Source organism: Calonectris borealis, chromosome 9 (genome assembly GCF_964195595.1).
Source record: "Calonectris borealis chromosome 9, bCalBor7.hap1.2, whole genome shotgun sequence".
Classification (NCBI taxonomy): Eukaryota; Metazoa; Chordata; class Aves; order Procellariiformes; family Procellariidae; genus Calonectris; species Calonectris borealis.
The window spans coordinates 30,205,813-30,225,341 of record NC_134320.1 but is presented as its reverse complement, the minus strand read 5'-3'; the positions used below and the strand labels follow the sequence as shown (position 1 = coordinate 30,225,341).

At 39.8% G+C, this 19,529-nt stretch overlaps 1 protein-coding gene across 1 annotated transcript in view; it reads right to left on the bottom strand.

Moving 5' to 3' along the window:
• WWTR1 (WW domain containing transcription regulator 1) overlaps positions 1–19,529 on the bottom strand; it is an 87,426-nt gene that overhangs the window by 25,827 nt on the left and 42,070 nt on the right. The window contains exon 2 of the mRNA XM_075157586.1: positions 11,478–11,614. Coding sequence (XP_075013687.1) covers positions 11,478–11,614 — 137 coding nt within the window. The remainder of the gene's footprint in view (positions 1–11,477; positions 11,615–19,529) is intronic.

The following is a 19,529-nucleotide window of genomic DNA, read 5'->3' as shown; positions in this document are numbered from 1 at the left end:
TTGGACTTCAGTAAGGCCTTTGACACTGTCTCCCACAGCATTCTCCCACTGTCTCCCTGGCGGCTCACGGCCTAGACAGGTGCACTCTTCGCTGGGTAAAAAACTGGCTGGACGGCCGAGCCCAGAGAGTTGTGGTGAAGGGAGTTAAATCCAGTTGGCGGCCGGTCACGAGCGGTGTTCCCCAGGGCTCAGTGCTGGGGCCGGTCCTGTTCAATATCTTTATCAATGATCTGGACGAGGGGATCGAGTGCTCCCTCAGTCAGTTTGCAGATGACACCCAGCTGGGCGGGAGTGTTGATCTGCTGGAGGGCAGGAAGGCTCTGCAGAGGGACCTGGACAGGCTGGATCGATGGGCCGAGGCCAACTGTATGAGATTCAACAAGGCCAAGTGCCGGGTCCTGCACTTCGGCCACAACAACCCCAGGCAACGCTACAGGCTTGGGGAAGAGTGGCTGGAAAGCTGCCCAGAGGAAAAGGACCTGGGGGTGCTGGTTGACAGCCGGCTGAACATGAGCCGGCAGTGTGCCCAGGTGGCCAAGAAGGCCAACAGCATCCTGGCCTGTATCAGAAATATTGTGGCTAGCAGGAGTAGGGAGGTGATCGTGCCCCTGTACTGGGCACTGGTGAGGCCGCACCTCGAATCCTGTGTTCAGTTCTGGGCCCCTCACTACAAGAAGGACATGGAGGGGCTGGAGCGTGTCCAGAGGAGGGCAACGAAGCTGGTGAAGGGCCTGGAGCACAAGTCTTATGAGGAGCGGCTGAGGGAACTGGGGTTGTTTAGCCTGGAGAAGAGGAGGCTGAGGGGAGACCTCATCGCGCTCTACAACTACCTGGAAGGAGGTTGTAGCCAGGTGGGTGTTGGTCTGTTCTCCCAAGTAACAGCGATAGGACAAGAGGAAATGGCCTCAAGTTGCGCCAAGGGAGGTTTAGATTGAACATTAGGAAAAATTTCTTTACTGAAAGAGTGGTCAGGCCTTGGAACAGGCTGCCCAGGGAAGTGGTGGAGTCACCATCCCTGGAGGTATTTAAAAGACGTGTAGATGAGGCCCTTAGGGACATGGTGTAGTGGGCATGGTGGTGTTGGGTTGACGGTTGGACACGATGATCTTAGAGGTCTTTTCCAACCTGTATGATTCTATGATTCTATACTGTAGCTCCACTGAGCTGGCTTCTCTGCTGAAGAGGAGTTTGCAGATGTTTTCTAATATCTCAAACTTTCTGACTGCACAGGGAGACTATGGCAAGGTACATCTGGGAATAAACCAAAATACACTAGCGAGTGATTTGTATTTTTGCTACATAGGAAAAATAACTTCATCCCATACCAATCTTATTACAGAAAACATTTTCACACATTGTAAAGTCAAAGAATCTGCTCATATTGGTCCTGTGCATGCTTCTCCGCATTTCATGACAGAAAATATGATCGTTTCCTTTCACTGTGGCAAAAAATGTGGAAGTTTCCAATGTATGTAGTCCTGGAATGACGCAATTAAGATTACTCGACCTTCCACAAAATAAATTAAAACCAAGGTTCAGATTTGCTGGAAACCTTTTTTGTGACCTGTTTTTTGTTGAAAATCATTACATACTTTTACCTAATCTATGCGTGCAAAAATGACATTGAAGTTTACAAATCTGGACAAATTAAAACACCGCCCTAGATGGGACAATTCCAAAAGTCAGTCTGAATAGAATATCTGATTCTTGCTATTATCAACCTTCAGTTTATACATCAATTGATAAGGAAGTGTGCTTTTACAGGTAATTACCTGCATCTTTCTAGACATTTTCTTTACAGAATCAACACCATTAAAATCTGTGGTCACATTTGTCTCCCATATAATTGTGCCAATACTTACAATCACTTAAAACAATTTCCCTCTTTTTTCTCTATTCCCCGTGTCCCCCCATATTTTCTATGCACAACACTGTATGTAATGTCAAGTATCCTGCAACGCTATCTACTTGGGCAAAAACCAGCATCCAGGCAGAACTCGTGTCTCCTCAAAAGAAGTGTGGAAAAGTATGATGACATAGTTATTACAGGACCAAGACTTCTCACTGCTTTTGCATTTTCCACTGTGTGAGTTCTTCAAACAAGAAGAAAAAAAAATTGAATAAACAGGAAGTTGGTTTTCTTAAGGGTAGAGCTACAATGATATGCATGGGGAAAACAGAAAAATATAGTACCTGCAATACCTTTAAGCATGTTTAATATGTCTGATATTGTCTAGATTTCAATTAATAGTGAATCTCTAAATATACTAGTTGGAATGAAAAGAATCCCAACAATGGAAAAATTACCCCTGTGGAATATACATAAGCTTAGTTTGAGCAAAGTTTTCTACCTAACTGCTTTTCCTGGAACTAGTCAACTGAACCAGAGCTGAACTCCTGTACTGAACAGTTCAGTAATGCTGTTTTTGAATATAGCTGATAACTCTTCGTCACTAAAGGTTTGAATGAGCCTAGTGAAGTCAAAGGGAAGTCTTGTGTCAACTCCAGTGAGCAACTTAACAATACAGTGACATTCTACAAATCTCTGTTCCTTATGATATAATCATATGGCGCATTTGATGTGCTTTATGCAATTTTATTAATGACTGCTATTATTTATATTTGAATTCTGAATTTGTATTTGAATGCTATGAGGAACATAATGGAGTTTGGGTGAAAAAACCAAAAACCTGCAGTTTGTGCTCCAACTAGACTACCCAATATGAATACTGATTTCAGTACAATGACGCTCATCTAATAAATCAGTGACACTTTAACAACGCTTTTCAGCCTGTCATCTGGGGAGCCTTAGGACTTCTGGACTGCTTTTGGGAGGTCAAAAGGTAACTAAGGAAAATCAGCTGGTCTTCAGTAAGCTTAAATTCAGTAGGCAGGGTTTGGTACTCCTAGTGTAACATTTCTTAAGATTCTGCAAACAAAGGAAAAATATAAAAAGCTCACATCTACCACTCTATGGTAAAGGAGACTGGATATAACATAGCAGGTCAAAAGTATTCACCATTCTAGCAGACAGACTCAGGGTGGCCTTGAATTCAGTTCTCTCGGGGAAAAACAAATTTATTTTGCAAAATGAAGTAAGTCTCTTCAATAAACAGCCATTACACAATTTTCCAGCTCAAATGAAAACGAGTAAAAACATGGAGCTAAGTTCCAAACCTGGAGTACGTGGCCACAGTTTGATTGCAGTCCATGGAATTACAACTATTTAGTTCACATCTCAAGTTAGATCTATGCACTTTTCCTTTTCCAGTTAGATGAAAGATGAAAAATTTTTTTATTGCATTTGTTTGCTTTGAAATAAATGATGATATTCTAGTGAATTAGGTTTTCTGACATTGTAGGAGACTTTTCTGTTGATGACTGCTAGATATATACTAAGCAAGGATTATTTTGTGGGCAAGAGACTCTGCAAGTTATGGAAGCCAAAACATGCCAGTGTAAACTGTTTCTGACATATGCGCTGAACCCATTGTACCAACTTTCATTATTTTAGTGTCAGAAGTGTCTGAATGCAACAGTAGATTTTTTTCTCTACTCTGTTCATAGGCAGCCCAGAGCCTAATTCATATGAACTGGCCAGCGTCAGGTGTCACGCAATACAGTTTGATGAAAAACAAATGTCTATAGAGGTTAAAAAAAAAAAAAAAGAACGAACCCAGCCATATTATAGTTTTGACTTAGTCACGACATTATGAAGAAAAAAAGACTAGGCTGCCCTCCTTTTCTCTCTCCGCTTCCGCCAACAAAGAACTGCTTGTTTCATTTATTTCCCAGAAACAGCATTAGCCTTCCAACAAGGTCAGCAAAAAATGCTGCTTTTCAGTTCTGGTGCATTTTGTTCCAAAAGTCTGTAAAGTATTAAACCAAAAAATTGTGCTATCCCAGTGCACAGAGACTCCTTTATTCAGATTTCTGGGCTGAAAATAGCTATACAGAAATTTCTCAACAGTTTCAACTGTTATGTTAAGTTCTGTGATACTCAGAATTAACTAATCTTTCCTGTCTTCAATGATTCAAGCTTAAAAAAACCCAAATGAACAACGTGCAGGTGCAGCATCAAAGCTATGATTTAGCAGGAAGTTATTTAAAAGATTAGAGAATTACTCTGTAAGCACTTTTAACAATAAATCAGTAACAACAAATAATGGTGGGGGCTGCTTGACTGGAGAGACAGCTTTAATGCTAATGACCAATTACTGATGACCATTATTATTTAAAGTATTTATTAAATACATTATTTTTACTTTTGTTTCATGCAATCTTCAGCTTTTGCATTTCATTCACTTTGAAACTATGAAAATGACAGTCCACTCTTGCACTGGCACACGTTTGGATTACTAACCTTGAAAGGAAATGCTTACACCAACAGGAACATCTTCGTGTTAAAATTAAAAATTACTAGATTTTGAAACGATACCAATGTCTCTTTTGAACACATCAACCTTTATTTTAGATTTACTAGATAGTCAGTTGCTGGTTTAAAGGTGTGTGTCCTTTGAGAGATCTGGATTTAATTTACCTGATACTGAAGTTAATCCCTATTAGTCTCTGGAACTATTAGCCACTGTCCTTAAAGCATAAATAAATTACTCCATTTGAAATCTGCCTGATAAATTACTCCTTGGAGGTTTTAACTGCAAACAACAAAAAAACCACCAAGACCCCAAAAATGTTCTTTTCCAGAGCTGTCATAAAACTCTCATTCCCACAGAATGTGCAAGTTTACAATGCTCTCCTATAAGTATTATTTCATTAACCAGAAGCAGGTGCCAAAAGTATTCACACTGACCACAACTGAATTGTGTCCGCTTCTTTCAGGATATCCAGTAATTAAAAATGACCTGGAACAGGGAGACTTTCCACTGTGCAGGTGGTGGCAGGGTATGGGCTACACCAAGGGAAAAACATGTTCCTCTCAACATTATATATTCGTAGCCAAATTTCCAGCCAATGCAAACCAAGCCTTACAAAATCTAGACCATTTAATGTATGTTAGTTATCACTAAAATACATACCAGCTGTTTTTAAACACTTTGGGAGTTTTGCGTTCTTATCTCGAGAGACTCACTTTGACACAGTAACCAAAACTGCATTTTATCATCCTCAAACAATAGTAGCTACACCTCTTTTATCGTGGCAGGATATGGAAACTTTGGCTCATGTGTTTATTGCTCTTAGACGGGATTATTGCATTGTTTTATTGGCTGGATTTCCTGGCTGGTTAAAAAAAATGAAAGCAGAGGCAAAGTGCCATAACCCCTTACCGTTCGCAGAACAGCTGAAAGCTATTGGATTCATGGATGAATTTCTACAACACAAACAGTTGTCAGTGTGAGAGGCTCTCCACGTTAAATTCTATTGTATAATACATGATGTCTTTCCCCTTAGAGAACCAGTGTATTTAATAGTTAAAATTACCCTGCTTGTATCACTTGGGTCATGTCTGCTGGTGGATCTTGATAAGAGTAAGCTTCTAAGGTAAGGAGCTTTCTCTTCTTTGGTAGGGGAAAAAAAAGTAATAATCAAACAGTTCTTCATCTAGAGTTTGACACAATAAGCTAATATGGTTGAACTCTCAGGATCAATGCATATACTGACCCTAAACAAGTTAACATTGGGCTTTCCACTGTTTTATGCCTGAACTGCTGGATATATAAAATGGAGATAAATATTACCAGCTTCTACCACAGATGTGCCATGATGTTTTATTTTTCTTATACTCTATATTTACACACGATCCGATCAGGTGAAAGTGCAGGTGTCAAGTGCAACCAAAAGTATATGTAGCACCCTTCTCCCTCTGCTAGAAATTGTTCTCTATTCTTAAGTGTGTATTACACGTTCCAAAACTCCACCACCCAGTGCTGATGATACAACACCATTTTCTTTACGGTGCCAGTCTCCAACCTGATGAAAACATGAGAATTGCACCAGGACCCTCTAATCTGTCACAAAGGTTTTCAAGACCTGATTGCATAAAGCCCTGAGCAACCTGGTCTGATCTCATAGCTGACTCTCCTTTGACCAGGAGGTTGGGTTAGAGATCTCCCAAGGCCTCTTCCCACCTTAGTTATTCTGTGATGGTTACAACCTTAAATTTTGCAAAGCCCCAACCCTCAGCCATACGTGGAAACTCATCTAGCTTCTTTCCTTATCTCAGAATAGGCATCCTCACCTTTGCAAGCTCATAACATTATTACTTACCTTCTAGCAGCTGCCACTCAATTGAGTACATCTGAATGAGTTCAAAATTTCTCGTAATACCTCTTTGAGGTTGCCACTAGCAGGTAACTGATAAAAAACCAGCAGCACAGAGATGAATTAAAACAATCTGCTCCAGATACAGATAGAGTAATGGAACACTGGAAACCTCAGGAATTGTAACATTAAGCATCTTTATGATTTTTTTTCCTGCAAACATACATATTAATGAATTCATCTTGACAGAACCTGAAAGTACATATAGTTATGAGGTATTATGTCCGTGTTCAGAATTAGGAGTGATCCGCGTACATTTTCTGAAGGCAAGATTAGCTGGGCCAATAGACACTACGCACTAAGATAATAATTTACAAGTTACGCAATTATCAAGTTATCAACCATCATCATAGAACAGCCCAGGTTGGAAGGCACCTCGAAAGATCATCTCGTCCCAACTTACGGGGAAAATAGTAAGATTATGAGGGAAAAAACAGACAGGGTAAGAGAAGATGGCTCAGCTTTAATGCATAAGGGATCTACATAAACATAGCTCTGCTCGTCTCTTTGCTTCACTCCTTGTCACTTCTTCCCTGACAGCCAGCTCATACATGATTGCAGCTTTTAAAAGCCTTTCCACCCATCAATCACATCCCTATGCAAAGACTGATGAGTCGCAGAAGTTCTCTTGTGTACCAGAAGTAGAAAAGGCAAAGTGGTAAAATCAGGTATGTGTTTCTGTTATTGTTGATGCTGGACCGCCCACTGCGAAGAGGGAGGCAAAGATGACAATGGTAGCCAGGCACCAGGGAGCATCAGGGATGTCCAGCCTGGTTGGACTTCAGTGTGTTTAGTTAGACCAAACACACATTTTAACCACAGTTTCTAGTTACATAAATTGAAAGCTCCCATCCACGCCCAAATAAACTCAAAGGCATTTTACAAAGTGGCAGAGTTCCCAAAACTCTCAAACCACCAAACTCTGGGCATTACTTAACACACAGCTTAGTCACTCATACAGGACCTAGCATAACTGGCCCATGCAGTCTGCAACTGGTATTTGCTATAAGGCCTAAATTCTACAACTGACTGTACCATGATGTATGCCACTTTGCACAGAAGGTCCTCTGAGTTTTTTGCAGATAGAGTCCAGACTTTTTGTAAGAGCTTTTTAAGGAACTTGTGCATATAAATTAAAGCTAATTTATACAGAAAACATAAATACTATCAGAGGATTTTATTACTTTATGTCAAAATAAGTTGCAATCTGTTAAACTTGAAAAACATTTAAATGAAGACCAGATTGTGCTCACCAACTGGATGAAGAGTACAATCACAAAAGAAATCTCTTTAAAACAGTTTGAAGGGAGCAGGATGAAAATAACAATGGTTTTGAGTGTTGCAAAATGTAGAATAGAGAAAGACTACAAAACAAGCAGCATATAATTAAAAATTGTTGCAAAAGAAACTTTTACAAAGATCTGATTTTTTCCCCTAAATCTTGCTACACATAGCCAAAAACCATACTCCACAATCTTCTTACACAAGTGACTGCCATTAAGGCAGAACAGCCTCCCTCGCTTGGACTTAGGCACTTCCAGAGAACAATTTAGTCATTTAAGTCAAGCAGTAGTTTGACCATTAGCTTAGGTGCACTGCAACTGCCCTCTCCTTCCTTTCATTCACAAGAAGTCCATGGAGCTTGGTCTCCTAATTCAGGGACCTAGGTTAGATGCCTAAAATAAGGGTGTACAAATACCCCTCCTTACACATACAGTCTTTGATTCGACCACAATAATGGAGTTGACTGGCAATAGATCATTAATACTTTATCAATCAGCTAAAAAAGACTGTTTCAGAACGGGCAGAAAACTAATACATGTGTAGATTCAGCACCAAAGTAAATGGGATTTATGAAGCACTTATTTAGGTGCAAGAAATACAGTGTTTTCTGGTTGTCTTCAGTCAGAGGCTGATCATTTTCCCTGTTGGATTCCAACAACAAAATATATAGTTAAAAGATTCCTATTAATGTTGTCCTTTCCTTAGTATATCCATCTACAAACTGTCTTAGAAGAACAACAAAGGTAAAATATTCAGAAAAACACACCGAACAAGTTTGACTATATGCTAACCTGCAACAATATGCTTTCAATTTCTGGGACAAATTTCCCTTTTCATTCATTGAATGGCTTCATTGCATTTAGTGGTGGTGTGTAAGTGAGCATAGAAACCTGCCTAGCATGTATTAGTTTTCTGTAAATTTAACAAGATGCATCAAAGGAAGAAATACCTTCAGATGCCTTTGTTATGTAACATTTAAAAAGCAATGCTTTAAATGTTAGTGAGAAAACTAACACTGCTGAAGTTAAAAGAAAACCAGTATGTGTAGCTCATAAATAGGCAACATAAAACCACAGTGAGAAAAAAGGTAGGAAAATAAGCAGATTTTGTAAGGTATGTCTACTAATTTCAATCAACTTTCACTATATGTTTCTGTGTGTCTCAAGCATAGGCATACTACGATTTGATATCACTTAGTCACACTGTGCTTTTGATAGAATGTTTCTAAATGCCTTTTGTACACATCCCAGCAAATATTGCTGAAAGGAGTTTATAAACCAAAGCAACAAGCTGTACAGAACAGACCGTATTTTCCATCTCTTAATAAGAAGCATAGCAAGGAAAACACATGTGTTAGTAATTGGAAGTGCAGACCAGTATGCAGACCTGGAATACTCAAATCCTTTTCTTTTAAGTGGCACATCTTCAAAAGAAAAACTTCTTTTAATTCCTACAGTACCAAAAAACACTAAGGCAAAAGACAGATGCATAGACTTCATTTGCTAAAAAGTTACAAAATTCTGGCCAGAAGAGTGGCTTAACTTGGTATCCAGTTTCCATTTCTCCTCTGATGTCTGCAAGATGTTGGCACAATCACTTCTGGCTTAGAGGTCTGAGTGCCAGACCAACAAATTGCTCACTTCAATGTCTGAGCAGACCCAAGAATAGCAGTAACACTGTTAGCATCACAAAAGTGCAGAAAGGCCCTTCCTTTTGGCCAAGAGAATTTCAAACTACAGACATTCTACTTTAGTACTGCAAACTGCACTCACATGTATTTTAAACTGTCACATGAAGTATTCAGAGGTTACTCTATTCTGTTCAGATTATTGCAATCTTGTAATTTCTGTGTGTGTATGTATGTGTATATAGGCACAGTTCCTAGATTAAATCTTTTTCAATATATTTTTAAATAAAAGTGTCGCACTTGGTGTGTTCAAACAGGGGGATTGGAAAATCAGGGACTGTGATGCTGGATTTAATAATACGGTGCCGAAAGTGCTACTCAGCTGTGCAAACAGATTTGCTTGCTCCCAAAGTGTCACAGCATGCCTTTCGAAAGCCACCAGAATGAGAAAAAGTTCACCAAAACATACTGAAAAATATTTTCTCAATTAAATAAATATGGACACTGCACAAATTTTTACATACTATTTCTAGTGGGCTAACATTCAGGAAATTCAGTCACAGATCTGAACCACTATGCCAAGCACTGTATAAATACCTACCTTAAAAAGTGGAACCTCATCTATAAACGTGAAGGGGACTGAATGAAATATAGTCTGTATATGATGTGACAGATTTTGAAGTCTATGGAAATGCCCCTGTTGGGCATCTTAAGTCCCTTCAAGAACAGACTCTTAATTAGGTGTATGCTTTTATTTCTAATCCTTTTCATCTTGAGAAAGACCCTCCTCTAAAATTCAGTATACAAGTGTTTCAGTACAGGATTTGGCTTTGATTTACTTCCACTGACAAACTGGGGGAAAAAGCTTGCTGTACACTGTCTTGATTCATGGTACCTCCTTTGTTTTTTAATCAGAGAGAATGTAACAGATGTCAACATAAACTAAGGAGTTCTTATGAACAAAAAACCCCACTGTCCTATGCTCGCCTCTTGGCCATTTCAGAATTGCTATAAACAGACTGACCTAAAGGCAGCTGTGGTTGAAGTAACATGCGCAATTGTTAGTTTTACCATGTAGTATGACACACTGCAGTACACCCTAACCTTTTGGATTTTACTCGGGTTTCTTCTTCAGATATCCACTCTCATGATACAATTTGCTACTGTCCACTAAATCATATAACATAATCAATACCTTTTACCGAATATATTCAAGCAGGACAGTTGTTGTGAAAAAGGTAGAAGAAAGAACTGAAGTTTTAGTTACCTCAGGGGACAGCCTACGTGTTTATTATAAATTTAAGACAAAAGTAAATATGTATATTAAATTACTGCTATTGGTGACCATTAGCAGCCAGATGTTTACCGTTTTCTTGGTATGTGAAGAGACAGCCCTGAATCATAAAATCATGAGACCAACTTACCAGAAATTAACCTGAACAAGAATCTAGTCTCTGTTTTTAAGACTACCTATTTGACATAGTTTTGTGATCTTGAGCCTGTAAGCTGACCTATCTGTTCTTCATTTTCCTGAGTGGTAGAAAAGTTAAAACTGCAGAAGTGAAATATTAGGGATTATTTGTAATTCTCAATTATACATAAAAATGTTTTCTTCCATTTACATTTCTAAAATTTTCAGAGTTTTCATGGCTTTATTTTCACTAAGGCTCATATCTGGCAAAATCAGAGGAACATAAGTTGATGCTTAAATTTAAGCTTGAAGTGATAAACAGGAACAGCAATGAAACCACACCAATTATAGGAAGTCTTTAGGTAATTCATACTGCAAAATAGACTTTTTAGTATTTTGCAAGTAGCTTCCAGTGCAGAACCTAACTATGCAACAAACCCCCACCACCATAAACAAGCAAACCAGCTACAACCTCTGACCTGAAGAAACACAGGAAAGACTGTAGACAGGTATCTAACAGCATTTTGCACAGCAAGCTTTGAAAGTTATATGGTGGGCTTCTGGAGGCTTTATGCCACCTCTGAATGAAAAAGCACAGGAAGAGCTTATTTTCCTATGTTCAATACTACATCAAAAATCTGTCACAAAGGCTCTAAAATAAAATGCATGAGATTAGAACTTCACCTCAAACAGTACGAATTCACTTGCTGCCAACTCTACAGAGGGAAAAATAAGAAAAGGGGAGAACATACTGTTAGGCCTGACAGCAGAATCAGAGCTACCCTTCTTGAAGCAAGAATTATTTTGGCAAACAAATTATAAAAGGTGGCTCTCCTCTCTTGTATTTTCACCACAGAGATGACATCCAATACTCACCGAGATTTGGCTGAGACATTGCCATAGACCTCTGTGATATTGGTGTGGAAGTAGCTGCAGGATGGTGGCTCATGTGATTCAGCGGTTGGTTCATAGTTTTTCGAGGATCTTGCCATGTTGTAATTTTTTCTATGTGACTGAGAAAGAAAAGATAAAACACAAGCTTAACACAAAAGGCCCAAATATATCATATACATGGTTAGGCATAATGTTACGAAAGTCCTATTTGCTTTTCTTATCCCACATTTTTCTACCCTTATCATCTCACCCTAACCCATCTGAAATTATCTATCATCTTGTCATTTATTTTTTCTTCTGATCTTCTGCCCCTCCCATTCTAACTTTTTATGCACTACTCTTGAATAATAAACTTCTACTTGAACAACTGGTGAATTCTATTATGACATTGAAAATCTGTAACACACACACACTCATCTTCCAGATTACTTAATTGTCCAAAAATTGTCTACTCTTGTCCTATCAGTTTTTTTCTATATACTCAAATATATGCCCATTCTTCATTCAGCAATATATGGTCATTTTGCTGAGTTTTGAAAAGACAAGTGTTTGTCTTGCCAAATACAACTGCTTTGTTCCTTACCACACCATGAAAACTTGTCTGTCTGTATGCCTCCCAAGAATATCAAAATATATTCTCATTACCAAAAGGGGCAGATTATGTCCTCATGACTCATGTGTCATCACCAATTTCTCTGTAAAGGCACTAACAGTTTTTATAGCAATGTAGTCAATGTAGGTCAACAATGTATCTACCACCCTAGTATGTAAACCCTCATGTACCTATATTGCCCTGAAAATTACAGAGTAGTGCATAAATCTGCAAGAGATTTTACAGTGAGATAACTATAAAGTGTGATCTGTGTAAAATACTTTTTCCCACAGAAGACAGTGGTGAAGGAACGGTGGTTTTTATTGCAACGGAAGGTTTTCACTGAAATGCATCAGTTTTGAAAGAAACTTATCAGGACAAGCATTTTAAGGATCAGCATGTGATTCTACCTGAAACAAGAAAAAGGAACTGTCTTAAAGCAATCAATAGCCTGGTGTCTATCTAGGGACTGCCTGGTTCCATGTCCAGCTTTCTGCCCAACTGACTAACCAGGCTACTGATTACCGGCTGGACATGGATGGGTTTTCCTCTATTAGTTTTCTGCTAGAAAACTTTAAAAGAGGTAAGTCTTTAAGAAAAGCATGTAAAGAAGGATAAAAATGTAAATATTCTGTGTCTGGAAAACCATTCCAATACACCTTCCATAAAAGCACAATCTAACATCATTTTTCCTGACTCAGTCTCAAACTCGTCACTGCTACTTACACCTCCGTTATTAGCATTGCCATTATTGCTGTGACCACTCCCCACCTTCAGACTCAGCTAACCACCAGTACTATTTCACAAGCAAGTTTCCGTCTATTGTGATGTTACCACATCCAAACTCTTTACGGTAAGTCTCTGATATTACCAAAAATAATGTGAATTACAAGCAGGAAAAAAAAAAAAGAACAACCTGAACCATTTTTTAAAGAATGGAAAAAAGCAACACTGACTTTATTTAGTCCGTAGCCATTTTCTTTTCCTAATATTTTACATTTAATGTACAGTTCCAAAACCGTAACTGAAAATCACACTTCCACTTCGATGCTTGTCTAAAATTCAGCCTCTAAGCTGTCGAGTCACTTCATTTCTTCATAGCTTCAAGAATATTTGTTTGTTATCATTCACAGTGAAATCACCCACCATTGCTTCTCCCTATCATTAAAACACTTTATTCTCCCCTCATTGTAAACCTTGATTATATTTTAGCTTTTCTTCTTTTTACTCTTACTTTTCAAGTATAAGAATTCTTGTATCCAGTTCAGTTAAATGATCTTTTTCCAAAATTAAGAAATGGCATTCTGAATGAAAGATGCTGCTATAGCAATAAATTGGGCAGTGTTTTCTGTTAAGTCCTAATTGTACCTAAATGAAATGAAAAGCATTTTTATTTAAAATTCCATTATTTTGTTTCCCTGGCATTGTAATTCAAATAAAGAAGCTACACTTAATCAAAGCTATGAATTTGGGAATACCAACATAAAATTGAAAAGATTTTTCCCCAAATAGTGAGAAACATGTTTTTAAGCATGAGCTTTAGTGATTAAATAAATACTGCCTTAATGAAGCTTGTATCAAAACACATTTCTCACTTTAAAATGTTTTTTTTACATATAGACACTGTAAAATTTAAGCAAAAAGTTAAAATTAAATCAGACTTTTTTCCCTGTAATGTTTATCTCTACAAACTGAAAGCACAAATTCCCGTTAGGAAAACCCGAAGCACAAGTTAAAGTATTTATGAAGTCAATTGTAACTTGTTCGAACATACTCCTCGCTCTAACTACAAATCCGAAACCTTTAACTAGAACTGCCAATTACGTACAATGAGCGGCAACAGGAAGTGCTCTTAACAAAAAGACACACTAGAATAACAAAATGGTCAACTTCAAAATTCTGTCTCATTATCAAGGTTCCTTTCAGCAGCAACATTCTCACATTTCATGGACATTAAAAGACAACAAAATACAAGAATTCATTTTTTGATTCAGGTGAGAGCTATGAACACATGCAGAGTGTGTGTATGTGTTTCTGTACTTAAGATTTTGAGGATCCTTCCGTTTTAAGTATTTGGGAAAAGAGAACAAGTCTACCCAGTACAGTGCTCTGTCACCCTCACAGTAAAATCGTGTTTTCTGATGTTCCGAGGGAACCTGAACATCAGTGTTTCAGTTTGTGCCCATTGCCTCTGGTCCTGTCAAGTAAAGAGGTTGTATGTAATAGCCTGCAGTGAACCAAGCAGATGGAAGCCAATTCATGCCTTTCACGCTAGCGTGAAGCACGTTAGCTCATTTCACTGAAGCGTGTAGCACAAGACAGTCCCTGGTTTGTTTGAGGGAAAGAAAGACGCGAGTCTTGCAGTTCACGCTGAACCACGCTCAGCACTGCCCGCCACCCATGGGTGCACAGTTTGGCGCTGCACATGGCTTCAATTCCAAAGGTGTGAAATATTACCTTCAGTCTACAGGACACACATTTTTCTTCCAGAATTGTCTTCAAACCCACAAATCTCAGCAGCAAGTACCACACAAATCTTTAAAATCGGGCAGTGGATAGGACCTGCTGGTTTCAGTTCTTTTCTAACCTTTGCTGTTCTTTAAATTGTTGCTACAGCCACCTAATTTCCCACCCTAGTATTGCCAGCTGTTATTTAATTTATTTATTTTATTTATTTATTTATTTATATTATTTAATTGTGTCTTCTTGCCTGAATGGTGGAAGACAATAACCATGTCACAGTGATGCAGCACTAACTCCAGGCATCAGCCCTGCTGATGTCATGGCTATGTCACGACAGGCAGCCACCAGCTCCTAGAATCAGCCCTGGTGGTGGTGTCCTGGCTGTGTCACAGTAGACAGAACACTGGTGGTGGCCGTGTCACAGGGGAGTTGTTGGTGACGTGGGTGGCCTAGGATGGGTTTAAAAAGGACTGCGCCAGACAGGCTGGCAGACGAGTAGCCAGGTGAACGAGGGCTGAGAGGAGAGGGCAGGGGAGGGATGGGCAGGCGCTGTCCATGGCGGTGGAGGGTGGCTGCTCGTCCTTTGTGGTTTCTGCCTGTTACAGCCGACGCCTGCACAGGGGCGTGACCAGACCATGGCACGTTCCTGTCCTCTCCCTCCTCCAACACTCAGCCAGAGAGCTGCCAGCACACCACAGGGCAGATAAGATAGCCCCAATCCATACCCCGTTACGGTCTTAGAGGGGAGCTCCCTACAGCCATGGCAAAACCATGCACCCTTTTTCCCCAGGTAGCCAAGGGCTGGGCCGCACAGGAGCTCCTGGCACCAGCCCTAGCGTCCAGGTCACAGCAGGGAAAAAACACTGGTGGTGGCCCACATTGCGGTGGGGTTGGTGACATAGTTGGGCCAGGACGGGTGTCTCCTGTCCATCAGAGAGACATGGGTTGGACAGCCTTGATGCGAGGCTGGGAGAGCCCCGGACAAGGAGGCAGGGGCTGCCCCAATGGGGGATGGCTGCTCTCTTCTTTGATGCTCCTGTCTTTGACAGCCACATCCCTGGACAGGGACATGACCAGATCAGGGCATGCACCTGTCCTCTCCTTCCTCTACCACTCAGCTGGAGAGTGTTGCAATTAACAGGGACATTGACCTAAAGGTAAGGAAACAGACACAGCCCTAGTCTGTACTCTGTTATGGTCCCACAGGCAGTTGGAACCTCCCTGCAGCTGTGGACAAGCTCTGCACCACTCACCATCTCTGTACCCTGTCACCGTCCTACAGGCAACTGGAAGCTCTCTGTAGGCATGGACAAAGGGAGCTCCACACCACCCCCCATCTCTGTGTGAAACTTACCTCAAAATAAAGTTTGGTATTCATGGTTTTTTGCTGGTCACAGGACTGGAAGGGCATGTCCTACGAGAAGCAGCTGAGGACTCTGGGCTTGTCTAGTTCAGAGAGAAGGAGGCTGAGGGGCGACCTCATTGCTCTCTGCAGCTTCCTGAGGAGGGGACATGGAGAGGGGAGGTGCTGAGCTCTTCTCCCTGGGATCCAGGGACAGGACGCCTGGGAGTGGCTCAAAGCAGCATTAGGGGAGGTTCAGACTCGACATGAAGAAGCACTTCTTTACCGAGAGGGTGGTCAAAAACTGGAACAGGCTTCCTGGAGAGGTGGTCAATGCCCCACGCCTGCCAGTCTTTAAGAGGCATTTGGACAATGCCCTCAATACCATGCTTTAACTTTTGGTCAGCCCTGAAGTGGTCAGGCAGTTGGACTAGATGATCGTTGTCGGTCCCTTCCAACTGAACTATTCTATTCTATTCAGTAGCCCAAAGATAGCCAGTGCTGACTTCAAAACATTCGTATTTTGTTCCTGCACTACCTCCTGCTGAATAAATGGACTGTCACATGAACCTGTTGGAGCGGGTCCAGAGGAGGCCACAAAAATGGTCAGAGGGATGGAACACCCCTCCTATGAAGAAAGGCTGAGAGAGTTGGGGTTGTTCAGCCTGGAGAAGGGAGGGCTCTGGGGAGGCCTTATTGCAGCCTTTCAATACTTTAAGGGGGCTTATAAGAAAGATGGGGACAGACTTTTTAGCAGGGCCTGTTGCATCAGGACAAGGGGGAATGGTTTTAAACTAAAAGAGGGTAGATGTAAGGAAGAAATGTTTTACGATGAGGGTGGTGAAACACTAGCACAGGTCGCCCAGAGAGGTGGTAGATGCCCCATCCCTGGGAACGTTCAAGGTCAGGCTGGACGGGGCTCTGAGCAACCTGATCTAGCTGAAGATGTCCCTGCCCATGGCAGGGGCATTGGACTAGATGACCTTTAAAGGTCCCTTCCAATCCAAACTATTCTATGAGTCTATCATTCTATGTTCAGCTAAGAGCTCCACTTTTCTAATCTTGAAGAGGCATCTTCAAGAGGTTCTGAAATATCATGTTCGGGGATGCATTCAAGAGAAAGGGCCTTTATCTTCCGGGAAAAATGGAATTAAGAAACCTGCCCAAGAAACTCAGATGACCAGGAAACTTATAAAACTGAAGTTTGCGAACCACTGGAGCACACATTGGTTGTTGCAGTGATTCGTCCTTATTACCTTGTTTTTTGCATTTGATGTTTAGCTACATGTAAGTAAGCATTGAAAGGTATTAGCTTTAAACTCAAAATATTTTATACCTAAACATCTCAATGCTGTTATTACTTTGCAAAATGCAGTGTAGAGAAAAGCAAAAATAATCTGCTATTCTTTGCAAAATAGGTCAGCAAGTAGTGAAAGTAGACACTAACCAAAATATGGAATTTGTCATTTAGGCCTTGATCCTGAAACACTGGATTCACCGGAAGTTTTGCTACAGATGCCAATGGAAAGTGGGTCATACCCTTTTAATTTTGCACAGATTCACAGCATTGCAGATACTTAGGAAAGAGTATGGTAGTGGGAACCCTTGGTTGCAGTTGGCAGTCTGTTACAATAACTATGATTTTTTTTGTCTTGCACTTTTAATACAGGGTTATTGGGTTTACTTTATTTAAACTGTAAAAAAAATTAAATCATATAGGGTTTAGGTAACAGAAGGAATTAAAAATATTCTTCAGCAATACAGTTTATATAGTGCTGACAGTAAATATTATCATCAGCTCAGCAAAATCTTCTCCAAATAATGACTTTGAAAAAAAAAAAACCTTAAGAACAGTACTATGTTAACATTATCCTCAATATACTTTAGAAGCCAGAGAGTCAAGCAATAGTTACTCTTTTAGAAACACATTTGGCATAACACTCCCTGTTGAAACACTTGGTTTCTGATCACCAAATTAGGATGAAATGAGCTGTAGTTCCTTCTGTAAAGGAGCTTTTCCACATTGTGCCTGCGACAATTCTCCATCCCTTTCTTGTTTTTTTTTAAATATGCCCACTTCAAATGTCCTGCCTACACAGGATTACGAGGAAGAGCTCTGCCATTTGCCTTCCCTGAAGTATGTCTTTTCCTAGTTATCGACATAGTGAGGCAGTCAGCATTAAGCCAGCACAAAACATGAAGAAACACATAATTTAGAATCAATCGACAAAGAAGTATTTTCTAAGTTAATATCTTTCTAGGATGTATCTTTATTGCCTTGCAGTTTTTCTTCTTCTTCATTTGAAATAAGAGTTGCAAATCAAAAATATTCAATTGTTTTAATAAATTCTTAAAGCCTCTTCTCACATAAAAGTCCTCATAAGAAAAGATAAAAGTGTTCTGCAAATTGCTATGCAAAGCAACCAGTCATGAAACTGTAGCTGAAAACTAATACTGCTTTTGTTCAAAATCTCCTTTATCCTTTTTATAGAGAAAACAATCTGTACTTTAATTACACATGTGAGAAGCAGGACAATGACAAACATTTAGCAATGCTTCTTAGTTTACAGAAGAACTGAAAAATTGATCAAAGGTGGTAAGGATCATAGATCTTAAAGAATCCAACTGCATTTAAAACAAAACAAAACAAAACAAACCACAGGAATTTTCTGTGTAAACACGATAGCTTCTCAGCAGCCATAGCCAGGATCCACAAGTGGCCTTGCTTGCACTTCTTGGTGCCATCCTGGCAGTGTACAAACATATCTTCTTCATTAAAAAACATGCAGACAGTGTGTCTGAAACAGAACCCTCAAATATGGCATTGATATTATGATTCAAGACTAAGTAATGGCTGGTTGTTACTAGAATTTATTACTATGACCACTAAACTGATTTGGTTTTATCCAGTTATTAGAGAAAAGCCTGTTAAACATTAGACAATACTTATTTAACAACTTAAGATAGTAGAATTGAAAACCCAACAATTCCCTAAAATTAGCATGAAGATTCTAAAATAAAGGGCTTTGTTTCAGGCCAGAGAAGCCTCCCCACCCTGATTTCCATTGTTTATGTAAATACCTCCCCTTTATTTCTACATGGGTATCGGAAAAGGTTATGTTAAACCTTTGCAGAAACAGGTACCACTTCATTCCACTTGAAAGGTATTGGATTTATACTGGGATAACAGATTTTGGCCCAGCATCTTTTTGTTTATACAGGAGAACAAAAGAAAATGTAGCAGTGACAGAAATTAGCCTTTTTCAGATTCTTACAGCCTCCTGGGTATCAGAACTGATAAAATTCAATTCAGAACAGCCCCTCTTTCCTTAAACGCCAGTGGGTAAAACATTAAACATTACAGGTAGATTTCAAACACTAAAATGCAGAATGCTGTCCTAAAATTCAGGACCTTCATTACCAAAATCAATGCAAAGGCAGTTACCAGTCTACAATCACCAAATGAGAGCTGGCTCCCATTCGTAACCCTGTTACAATCGTTCAGTAATGCACACTGTGTTGAGCAGCCAGATCAGATTCAGTCACAATGAGCAGGCGTACGAGTAGCACTTAGCTCTGGACTGTCCATAAGACTGGGGTTTTTTTTTTTAGAAGTATGATCCAGTCCAATGTCAGA